This window comes from Crocodylus porosus, unplaced genomic scaffold (genome assembly GCF_001723895.1).
Source record: "Crocodylus porosus isolate Cpor-Errol unplaced genomic scaffold, CroPor_comp1, whole genome shotgun sequence".
Classification (NCBI taxonomy): domain Eukaryota; kingdom Metazoa; phylum Chordata; order Crocodylia; family Crocodylidae; genus Crocodylus; species Crocodylus porosus.
In genome coordinates, this window is record NW_017728906.1 from 84871700 (window position 1) to 84897227 (window position 25528).

The 25528-nt window shown below is 38.7% G+C and overlaps 1 protein-coding gene across 4 annotated transcripts in view; it reads right to left on the bottom strand.

Annotated features, from left to right (window-relative positions):
- Nucleotides 1-1264: 1264 nt before the first annotated feature.
- REV1 (REV1, DNA directed polymerase) overlaps nucleotides 1265-25528 on the bottom strand; it is a 57060-nt gene continuing 32796 nt past the window's right edge. For all 4 annotated transcript variants that reach the window (XM_019529495.1, XM_019529494.1, XM_019529493.1 and 1 more), the window contains 11 exons: nucleotides 22679-22899; nucleotides 20636-20808; nucleotides 19391-19493; nucleotides 17060-17225; nucleotides 16440-16642; nucleotides 13626-13859; nucleotides 10368-10488; nucleotides 6772-6992; nucleotides 6484-6640; nucleotides 5549-5651; nucleotides 1265-1690 (listed from right to left, as the gene is read on the bottom strand). In XM_019529495.1, the coding sequence (XP_019385040.1) occupies nucleotides 1579-1690; nucleotides 5549-5651; nucleotides 6484-6640; nucleotides 6772-6992; nucleotides 10368-10488; nucleotides 13626-13859; nucleotides 16440-16642; nucleotides 17060-17225; nucleotides 19391-19493; nucleotides 20636-20808; nucleotides 22679-22899 (1814 nt within the window). In that variant the 3' untranslated portion in view covers nucleotides 1265-1578. The remainder of the gene's footprint in view (nucleotides 1691-5548; nucleotides 5652-6483; nucleotides 6641-6771; nucleotides 6993-10367; nucleotides 10489-13625; nucleotides 13860-16439; nucleotides 16643-17059; nucleotides 17226-19390; nucleotides 19494-20635; nucleotides 20809-22678; nucleotides 22900-25528) is intronic.

Sequence of the window (25528 nt, forward strand, 5' to 3'; positions counted from 1 at the left end):
TTACTATTGTGGTACATGGAAAGAGACCAGCCATGGTCAATTATGACTGTAGAACTAAAGCCTGCAGCAAACAGATGCTATATAACATTTTGCTATTTGATTTGTTTATGTTCTACATGACTTATTTCAAAAGTATCAGGTTAGATCTAGCTAAATTTTTACCTGGAATCTAATAAGTTTGCTTGCCAGTCTTAAACATATCCTGGCTGTTAGCGAGCAAGTGTCCTTATCCCATAAGAGTAAGACCCACAGCAGTGCTGATCTTAAACTAGACTAGTACACTGCTTGCCATGGCTAGGAGTACTGCATTTATTTCATGTAACAACAGCTTACATCCACTGTGGTAGCAAATCCTTTAAGATTTCTTATAGGTTAGCACTAGTTAGCCTCCTATGTGAATGACTGGAAGCGATTCTAAGGCTGAGCTAAGCTAGTGTATTTTCTACGCTGCTATATCAGTACAGGTTTTGGCTTGGACTCAGTGATCACTTCAGCTGTGGCAACTTAAGTAGATGAGAGACTTTGTCCTGGAATACAGTAATTTTGAGAAGAATTTTCCTAGACACACATACAAGAAAAATAAGTAGTTGGGAGATTGTCTGGCCTCTTGTAATCTTTAACACAAGTAAGAGTAGCAACTTTTCCATTAAAACCTCAATACTATATGCTTCTTATAGCATAGTTATATTTAAGGTTGAAAGCAACTTTTACAGAGAGAAAATTATTATTGCAGAAGTGGCAGCAACCAGCATCTACTTTTAATCTGCAGAAGTGGAGGGTGCTGGCAAAAAAATTCAAACCAGAACTATGACAAGTTAACACCACCAATACCCAGGAATGCAGGGGACTCTGTCACTAGGTATCTTTAAGACTGGATGATGCTTTAGCTCTAACAGAAGGTATGGAACTGAGGCAGAATGGCTTGGCCCTAAAATCTAAGGGTTCAGGGAACTAGGGCCTGTATATGTGGACAACTGTTGGTTATAAAGAATAAAAGACAGACAGATTATGCCTAAATTGGATAGAGGGAGGACAAGAAAAAGCAGCATTAGCGCTTATTCAAACTAAGGAAAGGTTAAGAGCACACAGGCCCAACACAGTAGGAACCAAACATAATCTGAGGATCCTGTAATGGGGAGCTCTATTAGGGCTGCAATAGCTTAAATGCTGTAGAGCTGCATAAAAAGACTTAAAGCTGTAGCTTTAACAAAGGGTGAGCTATGTTCCAACTGAAGCATTCACAAAATGAAAATCAGTACAAAACTATACATACAGTTCTTTATTAAACAACTGTAAACACTTCACTGTAAAAATCCATAAAACTTTATAAACAAACATTTTGTAAATAGAGTCTATACTACAATAAAAGAATTTTAACACAATTATTTACATGCAATACTGACAAATTTGGCACTTTTTTAAAAGAAATGTACAAAAACACTTTTTCTGTTTAAAAAGAAATTTAAAATTATAAAAACTTAGGGCATTAACTATCATGCACTTTGCAAATACCTCACAAGCACTTATGGCACAGCTAGCAGAGAGCACCAGGCTCTCACCAAGCTCTTTACTACAAGTTCAGATAACTTTTAATGTGCTTCCATAAGTTTGTTGTAAAACCACCTGAACGTTGTCGAGAATGAAGTCAAATGCCATATTCCAAACTGATTCCACAGATGACTGCATTAACCTGTGGTGGGGGGAAAAGTAGTCATGTTTAGAGAGGATGCTTTAGGACAGAAGTTACTCACCAGGAAGGAGCTGGAGTTTAGATGCATTTACTGTCCACATACACTTCCTCACTGTGGACGTGTTTATGCCTGAGCCTTTGATCAAAGACTTTCCCTTAGCAGTACCTAGAGTACCCTGGCCCCTGCCTACCTCTTGCTCTTCAGTCTTCTCAACCCAGTCTCGTGTTTTATTTGACTAGAGGAGGGCAAGGATGTGAATGTGTATGTGGGCAAGCTGGAGAAGTCCACTTCTCTTTCTCTTTCAAATAAACATCACATACACATTCTCAATATGGATGCCACCAATGCAGTGCCTGGATATCTGGAGAGAGAGAGTCTTTGACTCCAGTGGGCAAACGGCCACTGGAGGACTGCCCCACCAAATTCAGCACCTGCCCAGTGTACTGGCTCCCCTCCTCCCCTGTTTCTCTCCATCCAACCTAGTTTGACTCTCACAGGAAGTACACACACCAAGATTTTGATATGTTCAGATGTAAGCTTTTTTGGTTGCTCTAGTAACACCAGATCTATGTGATCAGCATATAGTTGTGGTGAATATACTCCACCACCTCCAAGCTGGAATTCCACTTTTTCATTTCCTTCCTTATTCATTCTCATTGGTGTACTTAGCATTGCACTGTTATTAAATTGCCATGATTTAGTTAACCTTGCTCAGCAACAGTGCCAGTTGGTTTTCCTTCTTTATCCCAACCTTACCCTATCTTCCACCTGCTAGAGATGGCTTGTCTCTACCCCTGTCTACTGCTTGATTAGCTTACTTCCTATAATCTCTTGTCTACAGTGGATCCAACTCTTAATTGCCAAAACCTTGGAGGCTTCTGTGGACACAGTGCTTGGAAAGAGCATGCATCAGTGGCTGCTTTGTAGTTACCATTTATCCAGCATTATGTAGGGAAGTGGCTTCAGTTCTGGTGGCAAAAAAACCCATGCCAGTTGGAAGTAACTTCAAGGGTCTTCTATTCCTGCCCCATAATGGATGCAGGATGCACTATTCCTAAACCATCCCAGATAAATGCTTATCCATCCATTTCTTGAAAACCTCCAATGAAGGAGACTCCACAACTTTATTGGGCTGCCTGTTCTATGATATGAAACTATAATCAGAAGATAGTTATGCCCTGGCAACTTTCTTTTCTGGGCAATCAATAAATCACTGCACCTTTAAGTATCAGCTACAGAGATTTTTTTTTTTTTTTTAAACAGGGATTGCTCCTCACCCTAGGCTAAGGGTCTGAGTGCAGTAAACCCTAAACGTGGGAGAAACAGGACTTTGGAAGGACAGTGGGAAGCTGACTTATTGACTCCGGTGAAATTAAGAGACTGCTCAGGCAGAAGCTTTGGGCAAGCCCTCAAAGTACATCTAGGTAGGTATCTAGGTAGAAGACTGTAAGGAGAATCTACCATTAGAGTTTGGTTCCCATCTCCATTTCTTACTGATACAATCACTGGAAGAAAGTGTCAGATCAAACCATTTCTATGAAAGATGAAGTGCAGTGCAGTGCAGAGGGGCTGGCCCAAAAAGGAATGCAAGGTTCAAGCTCAGACGCTAATGCAAAACAGTCCTTCTCCCAATGTTGCTAGGCCTGAAGGAATCTGAGGACAGCTGCGTGAGAGCATGGGCTAAGAATGGATTGAGACAAATGCCAAATGCACCTTAAATTGAAGTCAAAGTCTGACCAGCAAGCTTGAGCTCCAGCAGATACTATACTTAATCCAAATGTGTGTGCCATTCATCACCCTGTCTGGATGTTGGATGGGTCTTGCACTCTTAAGTGCCACTTAAACTGCTTTCTCAGTCTTGAGTCAACAGATCCAGGATGAACAGCAAGGCCCAGGGTCCCTCAGAAACTTTACCATGGTACCAGGCATTTCAACAGAAGAGGCCAAAAGAATCACATTTGTTTGGGATGGCTTTAAGACCACTTGAATTTTGTTAGCTTCCATCAATACTGATGCAGAAAAAACAGAACGTGTGTAAGAGTAGCACCCAAGGAAGCCAAGTACTTCATAGTTACTCTCCATGCACTTATCAGCAAGTACACTAGAGGACAGAATACACCTGACAATTGTAGCTAGCTTATTAATTTGCAGTATCACCTTGAATGGCACCTGTGCTGGGATCAGAGATCAGATCTAATCATACCACTGAATGTGTTCTAGGGGCTTAAGTTACAGCAGTTCATCATGAGCTTCACAGGCAGGACCAGCATGTACTGCTGCTACCCACTGATTAGAATCCCCTCCTATTCCAACCCTGCCTTGGCATTCTCCTTGTGCTTGGATCTGAAATGGCATCCTTGTAAGACAACTTGTAAATGTGATGCTCAGCTCTTTCACTGTGGAAAGCAAGTCACAGGCAAATCTGGTACCATGAGAGCCCCTCTATGATGCTTTGGTTCTTTTACCCAATATAAAAAACCAGAAGGACAAGAAATTAATTTTGTTTTTTTTCTTTAAATAGGTAGTATCTATGCCAGTTTCGTTGTAAAACAAAAAATGGTCATCCACTCTAACTTAATTGTATTATTAAACCTCTTATTTCAACCACCTAATGAAAAACATGATTTATTCAGTTATGCCTGTGCATTCAACACTTCTGTAAGTACCCATTTAATGATTTTACCCTGTGAAGTGGGTAATATACCAATTTACAGCAAAAGCCACAAGTACAACTTGGGCCTTCTGATTCTCAGGGAAAGTAACAATGAAGGAACCATTTTGATTATTATTTATCGTATTTACTTGAATCTAAGATGAACACCTCAATAATTAGGTTCTACACAGGCAAAGTTTACACATTGTTTATAATTTTTCATGTACAGAATCTAACTATTGGAGGGTTGCCATTAATTCATCCCCCCCACTGCTGCATGGGGACAGGCAGCAGGCAGATCAAGCAGCTTGTCACTTCCTTGTGCCTGCCCACCCACCCCCAGCTTCAAGCCCTGCTCCCTGGCCCCCTTCCCATTGCTCCATGCCAGCAGGCTCTGTCCCCGTTCTAGCCAGGGGCATGGAGCATGTCCCCAAGCCAGCCCCACAGCAGCTATGAGGACTGTGCTGCTGCATCTACAGGCCTGGGCTGGGGTTATGGTCTGTGGCATGGAGCAAGGGTGGGGGAGGGGAGAGGAATAGAGTGGCAGGCAGGGGGCAGAGGCTACAAGACAGTGGAGGCAGGGGGAGAGATGGCAAGGTGCAGAGGCAGGTGAGGTGGGGGGAGGGGCAGGCAGGAGCTGCAGTTAGGCTATGCCTGGACCCTGGGTATGAGCCAGAGCCTGAGCCACAGCAACCACGTGCCCCGCCCCCGCATGGCCCTTGTACACAATTTGAAGATTAGGAGCTTTTTTCTCCCAGTGTTAAATTGTGGGTGGGGATCTTATCTTAGAATCAAATAGATATGCTATTTTAGAGCTAAGTCGAGGTGAAAAGAGATTAGACTCAATAGAACAGAAATAACAAGTGGCTGAGACTAAGGAAGAAACTAAAAGGGTAAGTTAATTAAACAGGATGGAGAAAAATAAGGGGACAAACACAGGAAGAGGGTAGCACAGACAAATATAGCACCCTCTGTCCAAAATATGTTTAAATTACTAGTAGCAAATGCTATAAAGTTTGCCTAAGCGTTATAGCTATTTCCACTTGCTCCACTTTGCAAAAAATAGGAACCATTCTTTTGAACTGTTCAATTTAATTTTTCTTCAGAAATCTTGCATTCATAAATGCAAGGCCTGCTAAATTTATAACCTTGCATCGTACAATTCCAGCACAATTAATGTTATACATATTGGTAAATAAGCTACCTTTTCATGTATTTTATGACCAAATCTAACTGTTCCAAATCCTTTTCCTCTATCAAATCAGTACAGTACTTCACAACTTGAAGAATGTCTTCCTCCATGGGATCTGAAAGAACAAACATATGGGGATTTTTATTCCAGTATATTTGGAATCAAAGAAATTCTGAGGTGGTTAATACTCCTGGGCAGGCTCTTGCAGCTTTTATATTCCCACATGAGCTAAAGTCAATGGAATCGTTGTTTATAAATCGACCTATACGATTCTGAGGGATCTGGGGAGCAGATTTCCTGTATTTTTCATGCACAGCTACTATTAAACACATATAAAAAGAACAGGGATTTAAAATGGATTAGGTGTTTTACAGTTACTTAGATGTGTCATACAATGACAGAAACCATAAAGAACATGGCTCAGATATTAAGGCAATACATTGTTTTGATTTACATAAAATACAATCTAACTTCATATGCAAACAATGATTTGTGCTTTTCTTATTTTACAAAGAATTCTAGAATACTTTAAGAAATCTTGCTATTCACCTTTGTGTAACAAGAATATATAAAACAAAAAAAGAGCTTTACTTCTAGTGTCTTTATCCCTGGTATGGGCAATATGTTAGAGTAAGAACAGTTACAACAACTAAGGTTTCATCCTGGCTTGAACCAGGGACTCGAAAGAGGTGGAAAAGAAAATGGATAGTTTTTGGAAATGTTACCTAGAGAGGCAACAAGGGGTTGGCAAAACCATAAAAAAAAAAAAATACAAAGAATCCAATTCCTTCAAACTGGGAGAAGGTAAGAGACCAAGATGACTGGAAAATGCTGAAAGAAAGTAGTGGCAGCAAGGCAAGTATGTAACATTCAGGAGAATGTTGTGATGTATACAGAATCCCCACAATTATAATATACAAAAACAAAATGTATGAAGTACGATTCACCTGAAATAGTTGTGATCCACTCTTTGAGCAAGGTCTTTACATCATTGAATTCAACAGCCCCAGCTAGATTGGGTGCCTGTGCCCTAAATGAGACAGATGTTTTTGTCTTTAAATCTGATGGGCCTGGATTATCTAAAGTTGATGGAACAGGTTCCACCTGTTCAAAAAAATAAATCACAAATTGTATTTAGTTAAAAAGCAACAAAAACTGAATACTGATTGATTTTATGCAATTTTCAGCAAATGCTCTTTTAATTTCTGTAAAAAGTTTTCTAGTGGAACAATTACCTGAGGTTTACCAGTGACTGTACCTTCCTGTTTTAAGAAACCATCCATTAGCTTTTGTGGGCTTCCAGAAGTGGCTGCTGTGTTTTTTGCAGGGCTACCCAGGAGTTTGTTTTTCAAAGGGCTCTGAATCTTTTTCATAGGACTGACTGCATTTTTTTTCCTAGTTTTTTTCTTAGTTTTTACTGTCGCTTGCTTCAATTGTAGTAAAGAATTCTTTGATGCTGGCAGGGAAGAAAACGAATAAATCGGTGGTTATTAAATTTCGTATTTTTCTATGAATGGGTGAGAACCATGTCACTTTTGTAAAATGTACAAACCTATCATTAAAAGCACCTTAGGCTTAATCATGAAAAACATTTTAAATGCAACTTTTTGGAAGTGATTCATAGAAAGTTCAGGTACACAGATGTCACCCAACTATATGATCACAAGAATACGAGGCACTGGGGGGAAAAAAACCAGCCAGCCTGTCCTGCCCTCTGCATTCATGGACAAAGAGGAGGATCCAAAACGATATCCACTCTGGCCCTCTGTGCACCACAGCCACAAGGCATCTGGTAAAAACATTACAATGGTACTAACAGGAAGTGAACTGGAGACACAAAGGTACCATCAACACTTTGATAATATCATGGAATTTTGTAAGGTAAAGTACGCTCAGATGATCCTAGGAAGTGGGTCGCATCCCACATTCGAAAAACAAATATCCAACAGTCTCTGCCTATCCAACCCAAGGGAAAATTCCTCACTGATCCCAAATTTGATGATCACTTGACCCTAAGCACACAAACAAAATGCACCAACTATCACTTGAGTAGTTTCTCAATGCTATTCAGAGCGCCACTGCATCTCAGCCTAACTTCCATTTCCAGCCAAGGCCAACATCCAAGCTTAAAGGGAAGTGAAAAACAAGCAAACAAATAATCCAACCAACCAAAAAGAAGTCAAATACATTCAATGGGGGGAAAAATTTAGTGGCCACTGTGGGCCACCTGCAGAAGCCCTGAAGTCTGCAATTAACAGGACCCCTCTTATATGTAAGGTGGCTTTAATATCAAATATTCCGAAGTAACCTAAGCTCAGTGATCACCATCTCATCACCTGTACTAAGGCAAAGTATTTCACCATTGTAAAGTAGCATACAAACCTAGGAAACTGTATACTGATCCTATCACATCATCAGAATTTGGCAACCTTTTGCATCCTCAAGCCAGAGCCTGCAAATCTGGCCCCCTGCCATGGCCACCAATCTCCACCTCCAACCCTGGAGAGCTCAAGTCACCTGCACTTACCCTCGTTGCAGATACCTGGCCCCTTTGTAGCGAGGGTAAGTGCAGGCATGAGAAAGCAGCAGAGAAGGGTGTAAAGGAGGGTGCTGCAGGCACGACGAGTGACATAAATATTTGGTGGCAACACACCAAAGAACTGAAAATTATCCCTGATGTGACACTTCATCAGCAGATATCAAAGGCTCTTTAAAAGGTGGTCAGTATCATTATCCCCATTTTAACTAAATGGAAACAGAGAAGTGAACCGACTTCCCAAGATCACCCTGCAGACTAGGAACAGATGAGAGAAGAGAATCAATGCAAAGTCTTTTAATCCCAGTCCCATGCTCTATCCGCTAGGAGATGCTAATCCGAACACTCTTATGACGTAAAGATAAATACTGTTTACATACAAGACTCTGCAGAAATGTAAACTTTACTCAGACAAATCTCAAGGAACTAAACTGATAACGCACTTGACAAAGCTGTTTTTTACAAAACAATATCAGTGCAGAAATCTACAGGCTAGTGCAAACAAATGTTGAAATCCAGGCAAAGATACTGTGGAACAGTGTTAGCTTAAGAGTCACTTTAGCAATGGAGGATTGTCTCTCTCCTGCTCTCCTTCAGCAAGGTTCTAAGTTACTTTTTCCAGCCCCCTTAGGCTACTGCCAAATGTGAAAGCAGTCGTGCAACTGAGATCTGGAAATTTATGCCCTGATATTCTAGATGCGTCTGGCAGGCCATGCAATTCTGGGAACACTGCGTTAATCCCTCAGAATCCAATCGCATGACTGCCATCTGTCAGTGTGGGAAGGGAGCCCTGCATTAGGAGCCTAGGGTATGTAGAAGCTTCCCACTCCCCAGGTCCTATTTCCATAGGCACTCAGGAACTTAAAGGATGCATGCAGCTGGGTGTCCTAACTGCCCACCTGTCTTTTTTTAAAAGGTCCAGAGCATCATAAACCTGACACTGGAAAGCCTTTCCCTGATAACAGGCTTGTAGCACCCCCAACTTCTAAGTGGGCATGCAGCTGGGAACCCTGGCTGAACGCTCACCTAATTTTTCAAGTTCTCTGGGCACAGTAAGCCTGACAGTGGGGAGAGACTCCCTAAATGCTAGGCTCAGGATGCCCCCCATGGTGCAGTTGGGGATGAGGCTGCTCCCTCATCCCTGACTGCACATGTCCAGAGCGTGCAGCTTAGGATGGGAGAAGCTCCCCACCCCCAGCTATGCACAAGTTTAAGGAGGTGAATCTCAGGCCTGAGATCTGGGGCTGCCTCTGGGGATAGAGCAAGGGGCGGGTGGAATCTGGACACTGAGCTGTAGCTTGCTCTTGAGAACTGGGTAGGGAGTGGGTTTGTCCCAGACCCCAGGGCTGCCCAGTACCAAATCCATTTGCTCAGCTGAGTGTTGCAATCTGACACCAGACAGCCTCCTGGCTTAGTCCCAGAGCTGTCCCCAGCATTAGCTGAGTTGGCAGGATGGAGTGTTGCAAACCCTGGAGCTGCTGCATGCCCTGTGATGGCAGGACCCACCACCTTGAAGAGTCTTGCCCTACAGTCCACATAGCAAAACCTGCTAGGTCTCAGTAAGCCCACATCCTAAAGCCCACAATCAGGGCATTAGGCCTTGGGCATCCTCCAGCTTGGTTCCACAACAGGGACTGCCCACATTCTGCTGCTAGTCAGCTGATTGTCAGCACTGGGGTGACTGCCACATGTTCAATTTATGGCACCATAAAAAACAGCCACAAAAGATGCTCCACATATTCTGTGGAATATCTTGGGGCTGATTTTCCATGTTATGACCTATTAAAATTCAATGAATGTGCAGCATGCTACTATTTATAGTGAGTGACACTATAATCATGTCATAAATGTATGTGTACCAGGGGCCTCTGAAAAACGAGTCAAATTTTTCCAACACACGGACTTTCAGCTTAGGCAATACAATCCTAAAAGGAAATAATTTGAACAAAAAGGCAAAGCTGGAGTCCAGTAGCACAGTTGGACATCTCAGATCTTAGGCAAATATGAACACTCCCATCCATACGTATAGAGAAACACTTAAATCCCCCTTGTAAAGTCAGAGCTTCAGATACTCCAATGTAGATGAGCTACAATTAGTTACACTAAGAAAAAAAAGGGTACTTTTCCAAGTCATCTTTATACTGATCTAATCTTTGGACCAAAATATGTAGCAGTGTTCTCACACTGCAGTGGCCTCCTAGAAGTATGAAAGTTATATTTTCTAGCTTTTTTAGGACTGTATCAAATCTTATCACAGTCCAAGACAAGTTTATTCTATAATTGTAATATACTCACCAAAGATGCCAGGTGGCTGCTGATAAATCATGTTTTCTGACTGCTTTTGCCTTTGATCATATGCATCTTTGAGTTCTGCCTGCAACTCAGAAGGCAGTGCAGCAAAAACCTCAGGATCCACCTGAAAAATGACAAAGCTTTTTCTGAAATTATTTCACTGGTGAGCAACATTATTTGATTACTTTTTATGATTTTTTTCTTAACTGAGAAAGATATATGCATTCTGTATTAAACATGAATTTTGAGATTAAAATACTATATGCTTTCTCTTTGTATTGCTGTATATTCCTTTGTCCACAAGTGAAAACCATATTTTTCCTTTAAATATGTATTATTTAGATTTTAAAACTAATTTTACAATTAAGTTTACTACTACAATATGACATAAAATTAAAAAAATAAAGTCAATATTAAAAAAGACATTCCAAAAAAACCCTTTTAAATAAATGCTAATTAAATTTTCAACACAAACACTTGGGGTGTTAAGGACAAACTATATCTTAAGACAGCTCTGCACTTATCCAGAAAGCAGCACCTAAGGCATTTTCTTTCCACCCTCAAAGACCAGGCACTGGCATCAGGTTCTTCCTGATCCTTGCTGCCTATAAATCACTTAGGCTGCTGTGCTCCCCAAATGAAACAACTTGTAAACAGTCCTGCACTTCCCTGAGTGCAGGGGCTTGCCAGGTATATTGTGCTGGAAGGGAGGTGGGAGAGTTCTTTTCTTCTCTCGTGTATAGAAGCATACCCAAATACCAAAACTGGCCTCCTACTACTGCACGAAAGACTTGGCTTCCAGACAAATCTTTCCTTCTACCTGCTCATCCTCAACTTGGACAAAGCACAAATTCACACACTGTGGCTACTTGCAGATGTGAACCCCCCTGCCAAAAACAAAAAACCCAACCTCCCCCCAAAAACTGCTTTCCCAGAAGCTGCAGCACATTAGTTCAACCCAGCTTTGCAGTATCTGTATAGATCAGGTATTTCAGCAGGGCTTTTTCGCACTTTTATCTAACAGCTGATTCAATCAGCTGTCAGGTTATGTTGTGTCCCTGGGGAGAAGAAAAGCAGGGCCAAAATAAAAGCGCCAAAAAAGCCCCACTAAAGCACCCAATCTATGCTGCAGAACTGGGTCAAACTAACATGTGTGTTTTGTTTTCTTCCCCTATGTCTGCAAGCAGCCTATGTGGTTAGTGTTAGACAGGAACACTATACGTTAGACTATTAAGATAAAGTTTTTTGCTAGTCAGCTGCACAAAATGTTTCTATTTCCCTGCTTCTAGTGGCTAAATGTTAATATATCAATCTTCTGCTCTTTTATGTTTCCACTACAGGTGTGGACAAGCTATTTATGCTCAAAATGAAATATCCATTTTCCTCCATTAAAAAAAAAAACAAACCACTCAGAAGGCAAGTGTTAACCACTAATGAATATGCACTTTTCAAACTCTGCCTCTAATTGCAAAGGTCAAATTTTTATGCATTTGGCACAGTATTTTTTTCAGTTTTGAAAACTCCACTTGCACAGCAAAAAAAATTCCAACAATAAAAAACAATTTCAACACAGGTTGCACAGTAAATAAAGTAGGTGTTAGAAGGAGCTCAGCATTTCATTGGCTATAGCCAAATATTTCCAATAAGGAACTGTCTTTTTAAAATTTGTCTTTGAATGTGCTCACAGTAGTTTTATTAAAAATATTTCAAAACTATGGAAGCTCTCAAGATAAAGTCTACCTTGATGTAAACAAAATAGAAATATAGATTCATTTTCCACTTAAATTTTCACCCAAAGCCCCAAATTACTTTACTAGTTCTATTAACCCAATGTGCTTTTGAGAAAAGTACAGATGTAGACAGATGCACAGAGAGGTATTAGTGGCAATATATTAATGGAAGAAAAGCTAGAGTACACCCGATTCTTGGATCTGCTACTTCAAACTACTTGACTGTGCCCATTTGCTTATTTTTACTTGTTAGAAGCAAATCTTGTGGTCTGTGGATACTAAGGACTACTGGCTCAGTAAATACAATAATACAATAGTTAGCCTGAGTATAGTGCCCTCAATACTGGAAGAATTAAATGGAAGAATTAATTTCCTGTTGCAGCTAATGAATTTTTAACTAATGTCTGGGTAACATCCACCCCCAACATACATGGGTACCTACACACAAGTGTGGAGGCTGCTCTGACAGGCTGGAATTCCAGTGCATTGAAGCATACTCAATTAATCAAGTCTGCTGGAGCATGGCAATTGCTGTGCTCCAGCAGCCACCTATATCTCATGTATCAGTGTCCCCACACTTAAAAATGGTTGTGGGGGCGCTTTATCTAAAGCTTGATGCATGAGCTTTAGTTCAAGTGCCCCGCCACTATTTTTAAGAGCGAGGATGCTGATACATGAGATGCGGCAGCTGATACACGAGATGCCAGCTCTTGGAGTCGTGCTAATTAAAGCGCCCCCCACCCCACGAGCATGTGTAAAAGTGCTCAATGATCCTTTTCCTCTGCATCAACACATCAGTTCCAGATCCTGGGACAAGGGGACAAATTAAAAACCTTTGGGATAGCTTCCATCCTCTACCTTAAGGCATTGTGCTGAAAAGCACTTTTGTGTTCCCATACCAGGTACAAACAAGTAGTCTGAAAGAGATGATGACTTTGGAAAACTCCACATGCACAGAAACTGTTGCTGTGCTTCCCTTCCCTGTGCCAAATGCCTCAAGACTTTGCAGAGTTCTGGGGTATGCAAACGGTTGCCCTGCTTTTCTTCTCCCCAGGGACACAACATAACCTGACAGTTACAGCTACAGTTGTCAAAGAATCTGTGTCCCTGTGTCACTAAAATACTGGCCTACAATAAAGTGAACCCTCCTGTAAAAAGCTAAGTTGATTTTTAGGCTGTTTTACACTGCTGGTAGTACAACGCAAAAGAAAAAAAATATTTGTGTAATTGAAAATGAAGTATAAAGTCTCTGCAAACACACTAAAGAGTAGCAAAATAAAAAAGAAAGCTTTTCAAACCATGGAGTCAGAGACACTGGAAAAGATAAATCTTTACGTGTATTACTGTACTTTGGAATGACTACAAATCCAAAGACATAATACTGAACTAGTGAATTATGATGGTTTTGAATGAACAACAGATTGTAGTAATTTTGCCTGAGAAAAGGTGTCAACTACTTATTACTATGGGTGAGAAGGTTCATGCATATTGACTCCATACTGAAAGCCAGTTATATTAAAGTATACTCTACCTGAGAAAACGCAGGCAGGGCAATCACATTAATTCCCACATCATTGTCTGGTTCTTGGAGTTCTGGTATTTGTAGGAGAACTGCTCCAATTGGCTGGGGCAGAAGTCCAGTGTTGCACCCATTTATTGGCTCTTTCTTGTTATCACCATATATCTCTCCTTGTTGAATGGTGTATATTTGCTCTACTTGCTCTCGAAGATCAGGAGGCAGTGCCTCCAAGACAGACTTATCTAGCTACAAAAGAAAAATGTAAAAAGGTCACTAGATTTTCTGAGAAACATGTAAAGAGACAGTATTCATGTTGGGAACTGAAGTCTGAATAAAGAAATTCATACAAAATGTGGCATACTACTTTGCCTATACTAACTTACTTAGGAATCTAGAAATACTGTATGCTGTAAAAGCTAGAAGGAAGAAGAAAAAAAATACTTATACAGTTTACTTAATATTTAAATCTTGTTTTTTCCACGAGTTAAATATTTAGCATTGCAATTATAAAAATCTGTATTATTTAATTTCCCTCATAACAATCTGGTGATCATAAAAACAATGCTAATAAAATTTGGTCAGTGCATCAGACTATACCCCAAACCTACTCAGCCAAAAGAAGCATCAGGTTCAGGTGCTTCATTAAGGCATGTTAGGTAAAAGTGTTAATGAGCGCTAGGCAGCAGGTTCACAGGTGTTAATTACAGGATCACTGCTTGTTTAGATAATTGCTTGTTTAAGCAGCCTAGTTGCTTTGCTCTTATTGTTACAAGTTCCCATATTCTTGGATAGTAGGAAGGTAGGAAGGAGGGAGATCTTTCACTCTGTCAAAGCACAGAAAAATCTGAGGAGCGGATCACTATATTTGTTCACTACTAGGAAGATAAGGCCCTATACACAAACAAGAGTCCTGCTTTACTTCAGCATGATTGGAAAAAAATAGGGGTGAACAACAAGGTGGAAGACTAATACTAATGGAAATAAGGATTTTTAGGTACATCACTTGGAAGATGGCAAGATGGAACAGCATTTACAGATAAGAGGCAGACAAAGTGAAATGAAAAGTACCAAGTTCTTCAGAAAGAAAAAGTAATCCAATACTGCAGGGCTTTGCATCTCACAAAGCTGCAAGTGATGCTCTTCACATCAGAATAAAAATAGCTTTCACTTGGCAACTTAACTTTTCCTAATAGAGTCTCTCAATAACAAATTAGGGTGTTCTGCTCTACAATTGTGACTCTGAATGCCTATCCAGAAACCTACTATTAGATGTACGGTAGATGGTTTGGAATGAAAGGTTGCTCCTTCATCATGCAATAACAGATACAGTATTAGTGGAAATGCTGTTTTTGTATCAATGTTTTAATAATTATATCAGATCTAACTACTAGAATTCCCCCCCACTGGCAGAAACTATCATAGATTCATAGATGCTAGGGTTGGAAGGGACCTCAAAAGATCGAGTCCGACTCCCTGCCTAGGCAGGAAAGAGTGCTGGGGTCAGATGAGACTAGGAAACTAAGTCCTTATTTAAGCTAACACAAAATATTTTCCCAATAATATCATAAGGGAAAGACCCTAGAAGCTTTAAAAGGATATGTCTATCCTGCAAATAAAAGCATAATTGTAGTCAGGTAATCATCTCCATCTAGCTTTAACCAACCACAGCTACTGTTAGCCCAGATATTGTTTCCCATGAGAGCCAGACAGAATCTGGTATGGGTATATCTATCTACACTATACAATCCTTCTTCATAAAAATATGTATTAGCTTAGACAGTCATACTTAGTAGCTCACTGACTACTGGGTTCACTGTGCATATCCTGACCTTTTGCGTTTAGTTATTAAGGCTAGAAAAGCATGCAGAATCAACTTCCACTTCATTTTCTCACTGCCCATGGCTTTGGATACGTCTATATTGCAACTAAAGGTATGATTAAAGCATGGGAAAATGTACACTCTCTGCTATCTGAATGAACTAAGTAAGCTGCATACTTGTGCGGCGATTAATCCTTGTTTAGCACTAGTCAGATGTCTGAGTCAACAGCTTGGGATTGATTATAAAGACAATAAGGAAAAGGTACAGAGAATATTTTAAAGTTCTATTTTTATGAAAAAACATCAATGGTAATTCACAAAAATGTTCCTACAGTTGTTCATTAGTAATTGTGTTATTTTCCATATAGCCTATCAACTGAAGCTCTATGTAAGAAATTGAAATATTTTGTTTGACAAGTGTGGCAATTATTGTGTTAACACAAAAACACGTCTTAAAACTGAGTTTTTCAGAGCTGATTTATTATTTTAAAAACTGTTTACATTCCTTTAAAGAGCTTCAGCATCCCTGGCATTAAGTAATATATTCAATGCTCTGATATCATCTCTTAAACATTATAAAAGGGGGAAAAATACTGAACAAATGATAGTTGCCTTTTGCTCCAGTATATTCTTTCCTTGTAAAATCTGTTTACCTTTTCTTCACCTTATAATATGATGAAGTTGAAGTTTTGTTTAAATTATCAGATCGCTATCATATGTTAAAAATCCAGGAAAACTTCACTCAACATACGTAGCAATATCACACTCCATGTGTATTATAACTCTAGATCTCTTCTCATGTAACACATATTACATGTAACATTTCTTGCTAAGAACTGTACACCTATGCACCAAAGTTGTAAACCTGGTGGCTCCGGGGCTCCCAACTAATGGCTGCTCTCCACATTGCTTCAGCTGCAGAAGCAGCTGGGATCTCCAGAAGTTGGATGGCCTTGCCATACACTCATTATAAAGATACATCAGATGTTTTGTACTTCACATTTTACCTGGGAAGGTGATGGAACCTCAATACTTAAATTAAGCCTTGACTTTACACTGATAGGAGAGTGTAAACCATTCCACTTGACTGCAGAGTCAGCCTTGCTAATAATGGGATTGAGACCAGATGTCACATGGCTAGTACGAGATGGCAGAAAAGTGCAAGTTCTTGATGCAGAGGATATTTCAAGATCCATAGCAGCTACAAATACTATAAAATATAGAAAAAAATGTAGAAAAATTATCCTGAGTCTAGAAACTCTTTTGCTTTCATACAGTAATGAATTTTAATAACATTTTGCTTTTCTTTCTATTGCAAAACATTTAGTCATTTATATTGCATATAGAGTCTGAGACAAATTTTCTATTCTTAATCATAATACTACTTTATTTTTTTTTCACGATTTTGTAAAAGATACCAACAATCCTAGAAAGATCCTTACAGTTATTTTTTCCAGGTGAGATGCAGCAGCAAAATATACACTTAAATTATGTCTAAAAAAACCTAGTACTGAATTTCTACTAAAAAATGCTCAGACATGCAGAGTAAGAGAAGTCCAAATCAAGTTGAGAGGAATCCAAAGCTACTGCAAATATAAAATAAGCCTGACAAGATTATCTTACTGACCTTCTTTATGTTCTTCTTCTGAACATTTCTTAGCTTTCTGAACATGGAAAAGATCAAGAACTGAATGCGATCCACCAGGTAAGTGTCCAGATCGTACTGATGAGTTGGAGGAAACAGCTGAAGTGGTTTTATTGATGGGAACTAATTGCTGCACCTGAATTCCAACCTAAAAACAGTGAAGATGATTGAGATTTCCAAGTAATTTCTTTAATTCTGATGTAATTTTTTTGTGTTTCTTCATCAGTCCTCTTTCCCCAGAAACAAAACCTACTATGGGAGGAAAAAGAATACTTCTAAAAGAAATGATGAAATACACATAAACAAGTACTAAAAATAAGATCATCCCCCGCCACAGTTCAAAAAATAATACTTTTTTAAAAGAGCTAGATTCTATTCCACCTAACAGGCACTCTAATCAGATGTATGCACTGAATGAGACTTCATTCCACCCAATTCAAGTCCCTGAGAGTCCACCAATTCACCTACTTTTGTAACACACTGTCATCTTTGTAAATGTTCTATTTCATTTTGTATAACTGCCGCATGGCATTTTTCACATTTATGTAACTTTGTAGTCTTATCTTTTGAGTCAACCCAAGCCAAAATGTTTGTTTAGTAATAGCTATAACCAAAATCCTCTTGGGTGTGCTTTGCGTGCGCAAATTTTTTATTTTCCCGCGCGCGCATGCGTACTTTCTTTCCTATCCTGTAAGTTTCACTTTTGCAGAAACACAACCTATATAAAAATCTGCCTAGCAACACTCATGTAAAAGAAACTATCCTATCCCTGCACGCTTAGCTTATATCATAGTTAGTGTCATAGAGGTGGTCCAACCAATATCAATAAAGAGGTGAAGAAGCAGGAAACGGCAGAGACCACAACTGGATAAACCCCAGGCTTGATCACCCTGTTGCCGGTCCTCAGCTTCCCGTCGGGGCGTATCCCAGCGAAAACCTGTCAAAGGCCTCGAAAACCCGACAACGAACATCAGCCTCTCAGCGTAGCTTAGACCGCATACCCACTTTGACTATACCTCCGCGTTTATACTTTATCTGCAACTTCACTCCAGCCGGTCTACCCTCTTATTCGTAAGAGGGTGAGGCCAGGTGAGTTGAATAAACCCTTTTACTATAAACTTTGAAAGCGTATAGCATTTCGCCTACTTGCGCCAGTAAGGCGAACCTCAAGGGCGGTCGACGAGCCACCTCTTATCCCGCCCCACAAGCCGCGGACTCGTACTCGCTCACTCCGTAAAGTCTGCGGCTCACCAAGCGGTGTCGGAGTCTCTAATCCGGCATTTCGCAACAATCTTAATTAACACTGAGTCATAAAAAAGCAGTTAAAGAGGAGCAGAACCCATTCCACCTTTTACACTAGATTTTCCATGGACTTGAGGGAAGAACAGAACTGCAGTTAAAGCACCCAAATCTACTTAACATGCTTAACAGGTGGAATAGAATTGGCTTAAAATGCAAGCCAAAAGGTTTATATCAACAATGTATATCATGCATCAGTTTTAATAAATTATATAAACCGCTCGTGCTCAAACAAATAGATAGTAACAATGAGGGACAGGAATCCTAATCAAGTAACCTAAGAGCTGTAAGATGCATCTCATAAGAACTGCTTTTTCTCAGCTCATTAATCTACATCATTTTAATTGCTTCAGTATCTGAATATCAGATAAATAAATGCAACTTGCACGGACTTACATAAGTCAATTTTTCTAGCTGTATCCAGTTCCTGCCCTAAGAAACATCCCTTGACTTTTAATTTTGTTTAATACAGCAAAGCAAGAATAACTTATATAAGGGTTACAAGTGAGAATATTTTTCATTATGATTCTTTAGTATTTTACTGCATTTAACCCTTTATATCTTTTCCTTGGTTATTTGAACTGCTGTTGCCTTTACAAAATTCCAAAGGAAAAAAAAAAATCAAGATCTTTATCTGTAGTTATCCAATTACATTCAGGGGAAAAGCAGCTTTTCCTAAAATTGCATCTGAGACAGTTGGATCAAATTGATGTATAAGTGGAACAAGACTGTATTATTAAAAATTATTTTGGCCAGTTAATGAGATACCTGGGTACTATATGCAGGGTGATTTATAACTTTCTTTAAATCTTGAAAAAGAAACCTCTAGGGGAATCTGAATTAGGGTTTGAAATGAAGGGAAATCTAATGGGTGAATTTTCTATCATGCAAAAGTTTATTAGAAATACACCACCAACAACTCAGTCTTTGCAACCCAATAAAGTTGCAGAGCCTATCCTAATGTAAAGTGGGAAAACATAATACAAAAACTTTGAAATCTCAGTTTTAACTTACCCCTCGCATATCTGATATGTTCAGTTTCATTGTGTGAAACATGTTGAGAGTTTCTTTCCCAATTACTTTTGCACTGTCTGTTGCATGGTCAAGAGTGACAGTCCTGCAAGTAATTTAGCATAATTTTTTAAAAACAAAGGATGCATTACAAACTATTAAAGAAAAGGAAACAACACTTTGTTAATCCTAGAAAGGATCCAAGCATGATATAAACTATTTAATAACATAAAGGAAAATAACATTTTAATCTATGAAACTAGAACAATAGTGGTTAATATTTAAGTAACTTAGGACTGAACATGCCCTTGCTGAAGTCAGTTTTTATGAGAGAGATTATTAACAATAAAGAACAATTCTGACTTCTAGATTAAGTCCATTAGGAGGACAAACAATCACAAATACTAGCATTAATTAGCTGTAAGAGTAACTACAAATATTAGATTAAATTACCCTTATTTTTATGAAGTAGCCACAGGTATACAAGCTGCATTTTTTTCAGTGGTGATTTTTCCATTTTCTTTAAATATGAAGAATGGACTGAGGGTATCAAGCTCTTTTCCCATTCCTCTTTTCAGAAACATCCACTACTTTCTGTATGTGACAACTTCCTAACTTTGAGGTGCATCACTCTACTTTTTCTCCCCTTTCCTCTTGGTGTGCTTTTCATGTATTGGTTTTCATGCTTCACTGTTCTTCCTTCCTATTTTGGACACCTTTGGTTCTATTCTTTGTTCCTCCCATACTCTGTATTTTTATCTTGGATGAATTCACATTCATATAGATGACCAGAAGACTATATTAAGAAACCTAGTCTATATGAAGTAGGCTAGGTCTGAGAACATCATTTTCCCTATTACATTGTGTAGTTAGCCATGTTAATCTGAAGTCAGGTAGAAAGCAGGGTAGAAGTGCACTTAATAGACTAAGCAAAGTAGGGATAATGTATCAAGGCAGCAAGGTATATATCTATATATACTTTGATTAATGTCTCTGTCTCTCTCTCTCTATATATATGTATGTAGTGATAGAGACACACACACACATTAATCAAAGTATATATATAGCACAAGCTTTCACGAGCATCTGATGAAGTACAGATGTATCTGATTAGGTACAAGTCAACCCTACAAAATGCTGAGAACCTTTAAAAAGGCCTTTTAAGATATCATAATGTTCAATTAATTGCACAATTAAATCACAACAACTGATTGGCAACTGGAAGTTGTTTGTTCTGTGCAAAGTTACCTGGCAATGTTGTCACAGATACCATGGCCTCCATATTTTGCAGGTTCTACAGGGGCTCCAGCTTTTCTGACCATGATTTTAAGAGTTAATCGTTTACCCTTCATACCAGCAGCTTCAAGTCTACGTTGGATTTCTTCTGAAAGACTCAGGAGAAAAGCTTCTGCTTCTTTAGGCTAAAAGGAAGCAAATTGTTTTCACTTTATAATTTATTTCTCGTATCACAGTAACAGACATCTAAAAAGGTCATTATTTAAAACATGGAATGTACTTGAAACTAAACTACGTGTAGTTTAACATGTAGCCAAGTGTATTCTATACAGATTTAAAAAATAAGTGATAGTTTGGCCAGTTGTCTACAACAAGCAAATTCATGGGTAAGAATACCTCTTTTTTAGCTTAAAAAAGTCTCAACAGTATGACCACAACAATGAAATGGACCTCCTGAATGGAGTCCAGTACCCTATTTGCTGGCAACCATATCATACTTTACTTTCCTAACTTTATTAAACTCCACCTACAGAACAGTTGATTTTTCTGCATCTTCTATTTCCACTGGAAAATTAGTTGACTACTTCACAGCCTTGACAATAAAACATCTTCTAATTTTTAGCCTAAATGTATTGTTCACCCATCTATGACCATTTGTTATTGTGCCAATATTAATCTTAAACTTGCAGAGCTCTCCTTTCCCAGTGTTTTTTTCCTTGATGCATTTACAGAGAGCAATCATATCCTCTCTTAGCTTTTATTATACTACACTAAAATAGTCAAACTATTTTAATTTCCTCTTGCAAAATCAGTTTTCCACTGTCCTGATCATCCAAGTATCTCTTCTCCATTATATCTTCTAGTCTGAACTTGTAATTCTTGAACATACATTAAAACAACTGAACACAGCATTCTAGTCTCACCCAGTGCCTTGAATTCATTTTAGGATTTTTCTTTTTTTACTGGTGCTTCATATTGATGACTAACAGGATATAGACTAGTGGATCTCAACCTTGCTAATCTCAAGATACCTCTCTATCAACTGTTACCATTAGCAACTGTTTGATATATGAGAAAGAGGAGGGGCCCTTGCACCTGTCAGCCCAATAACCTAGTGCAATGGTTCTCAAACTTCTTAGACTCAAAACATGCATCAGAAAATGCCAGCTCTTAGTTTTCACTTATTTTTTGACTATAGAAAAATAATAAAGCAATTCTTCTGTAGCAAAGAGATCAGGTAGACAACAGGTCAGAGGGTTAATAATAGATTCCTATTTGAAATCTCTGGGTTTATTTTGTAGATCACGTTTGTACACCTCAAAGTGCTAATATTGTTTGGCAACCTTGAAAGGATGTCAAGGCACTGTGGTTGAGAACCACCGAAATAGACAGATTAACTCCCCTAACACAGAACAAAACAAAACAAAAACAAGGCCCCGGCAAATGTTATGTAAACTGTAACACACCAAACTTGGAACTTATCATGCAATAAAAAGGTAACCCAACCACAAAGATATTCCATATTTAAAAAAGCACTTAATGTGGGCTGTCTTTGTAGATGGTCTGTATCGCACATTAATTTGAACATGTGACATATATCAGCTTTCACAAATTAAGTTGACTAGCACGTGACAAGTGTTGCTGGCAGCATGGACAAGGGAAGAGGTAAGCAACTAAAAGTAGTGGAAGAAAAGGTTAGGGATTTCTTAGAGAAACTGAGCATTTTCAAGTTGGCAAGCCTAGACAGGATGTACCCTAGAGTACTGAAATAATCCTTACTGTTTAACAAAAAGTATTAGAAACCACACAGTATCTTAAAAAGAAAAACTAGTTAAATGTCTGAAAAGAGGGACAGTCCTGCGATAGTACTGTGTAACCAACCTGGTGAATCATTCCTGGAACAGAGACTGATGGACTGTCAAATTTTCATCTGGCTGCAACATGCAGTGATATTTAACACAAAGATAAAGTGAGAATACTCAGAGTACTCATGGGGAAAGAGGGGGACATTTTGCAGTGGGTGATAGCCCTGTAAAAAAATATTTTTAGATTTACCTGAGTAAATCTTATACCATAGTTTATTTCTGCTGAAACAGATTTTCTTTCCTTTTCTGTTCGAACAGGTCTATCATCCAAGCCACGACAGAATCTGTAGAGCATTTGTCCTGTTTTTGGACCAAATTCTTTCTGGAGTTTTGCCATTGAAACATACTGTAGATCTCCACAAGTTTTAATTCCCAAAGATGCCAACTTTGATTCCATTGTTCTACCAACTCCTAACAAAAAAAAAGTAATTTTGAATTTATGTGGACTTAACAGAACAAAGTGTTTATTTTTAAAGCACTATTTTTTTTTAAAAAGTGCTAAACTGCCTAGAATCTAATTAATTTTCTAAGGAAAAATTAATCACAAAGACAAAATCATATGTCAACCCAGGAACTTTTGCATCTTGGCATTTTGCTTAATCAATACTACATGCTTAATTTAGGGTGCTACCCTACAGTTAACTACTGTGTGTGTCCCTATTCAGGGTGAAGTATCAAGACTAGCTTGCAGGATAATGCTTCTGTGCAGTGACCATCTTCTCCTTCTGCACTTTGCTTAGTGCTAATAGTTTACTCAGTATTAAAGAAAGCTGGTACCACATTTTAAGTCCCCAACAGTTTTGATACCTTAAACAAGGTGAAAATATAACATACAGAGTATGCTCACAGCTGTATACACGACTCAACCAATTCACTATAGCTGTTCAGAATGGTCGAAACTTATTTCACCAAGCAGTGCTAGCTCAAAGATAAGTGATTCTGGTATTTTAATAGCCTTACTAAGAATTTTAAGTATCCACCTCCACTGCATCAAATGAAGAAAGTTATATTATGACATACTTTTTTTAAATAGCAATTTTCATTAATTAGAATGAATTTGTATTTTTATTACCACTTAACTTCAGAAGATTTTAACTTTTAGAGTATCTCTTTCACAATTTTAACAGTACACCAATATGGAAACACACCCCTAAACCACCTCTTAGTAACAAGTTAATGATACCAAAAACTCTAAAGGACTTCTACGTTAAATCACATTTCATTATATACAATATTTTGGAAAACGTACAAAAATGAGGTGATGATGGGTAGACAAAAAAAGTTAGATGAGCTGAAAAATGTATTACATAAATCTTCCTCAAACTTCAGAAACTTAAGAGTGAAGCCAGAACTGTAGTACTACATTAAGTGGCAATTTATGTTTACCGGTATACATTTCAATACATTTTGATAATTTATATTAATTTGAAGTAGTTTATATTAGAACAGCCAGCATGAATCCTCAATTTGCTGCTCATCAACAGGGAGAACTGTTTGAGAATATGAAGGTAGAAGGTAACTTGGGTAGCACAGAATAATAAGAGTTCAAGGTCGTAAGGAAAGGAAGGAGAGCAGCAAAATAAAAGACACTAGACCTTAGAAAAGCAGACTTTAACAAGCTCAGGGAGCTGGTGGGCAGGATCCCCTGGGAGGCAAGTTTGAGGGAAAAAGGAGTCAGGTGTACTTTAAACAGTCCATAGTAAGGGTGTAGAAGCAAGTTACCTTGATGGAAAAAAGAACAGGAAGTGCAGCAGGAGGGTGGCCTGGTTAAGCAGCAAATTGAAACTCAAAAAAGAATCCAACAAAAAGGGTAGAGAACTGTATTACCATGGAAGAGTATACAAGTATATCGTATACTTGTAGGGAAGGGAGAAAATCAGGAAGGCCAAGGCATGATCTGAGATGCAACTACTAAGAACATAAAAAGGATTTGATAAGTATGTCAGAAGTAAAATGAAGAAAAGGAAAGTACAGCTCCCTTACTAAATGCAGAACACAATCTAGTTATTGGTGATGCATACAGAAGGCTGAAGTATTTAATACCTTTTTTACTTCAGCTTTCACAAATTAAGTTGACTAGCACGTGACAAGTGTTGTTGGCAGCATGGACAAAGGAAGAGGTAAGCAACTAAAAGTAGTGGAAGAAAAGGTTAGGGATTACTTAGAGAAACTGGACATTTTCAAGTTGGCAAGCCTAGACAGGATATACCCTAGAGTACTGAAATTATTTTAGAGTCACTGGGTCACGGAGAACTCATGAAGAATGGGTGAGGTCCTGGAATACTGGAAAAGGGCAAATATAATATCCACCTTTAAGAAAGGGAGAAAGAAGATGTAAGGAATTGCAGACCAGTCAGTCTGACCTTGATACTCGGAAAGATGCTGAGGTCATCAAGTGATCTACTTCTAGGCACCTTGAGCAAAATAAAAAGTGACCAGAAACAGCCAGCATGGATTCATCAAGAGCAAGATTGATCACCTGGATTAACTTTTACAGAAAGGTGACAGGTTTTGTAGATGGTTGGAAAACAGGGGTGGAACAGCAAGTTTTAGTAAGATTTTGACATCATCTCCTATGGCATTCTCACTACTAACCTAAAGAAATACAGACTAGACAAAAGTACCATAAGGTGGACATCCAACTCATCGAATCATTGTGCTCAATTAGACACCAAGTCTAGTTGGGTTCCTGCAGATTCTATCCCGAGTCCCTTCAACTTTATTCGACAATTTTATATGCGTGTGTATGCACATGCACACACAAACACAAAATGTTATTATAATATCCTCCTCTTTCTTCCTTATATAAAACAACTGTATATTAGCTCCGTAACAGTCCTAAAACATCAGCACATACAGTCTGAGCAAGGTTAGCAGCTGTATTTTATAAATAATTTCAGGGGCTTGTCACTGTCATATATATGTGCATATGTACCAGCAGCATATACAAGGGCAATTATATAGTTACATGATAGAAATCACTTCAGTTTACAAATGTACAATGCAGTTGTCACAGTTCAGCTAGTTTTTCTTAGTCCCC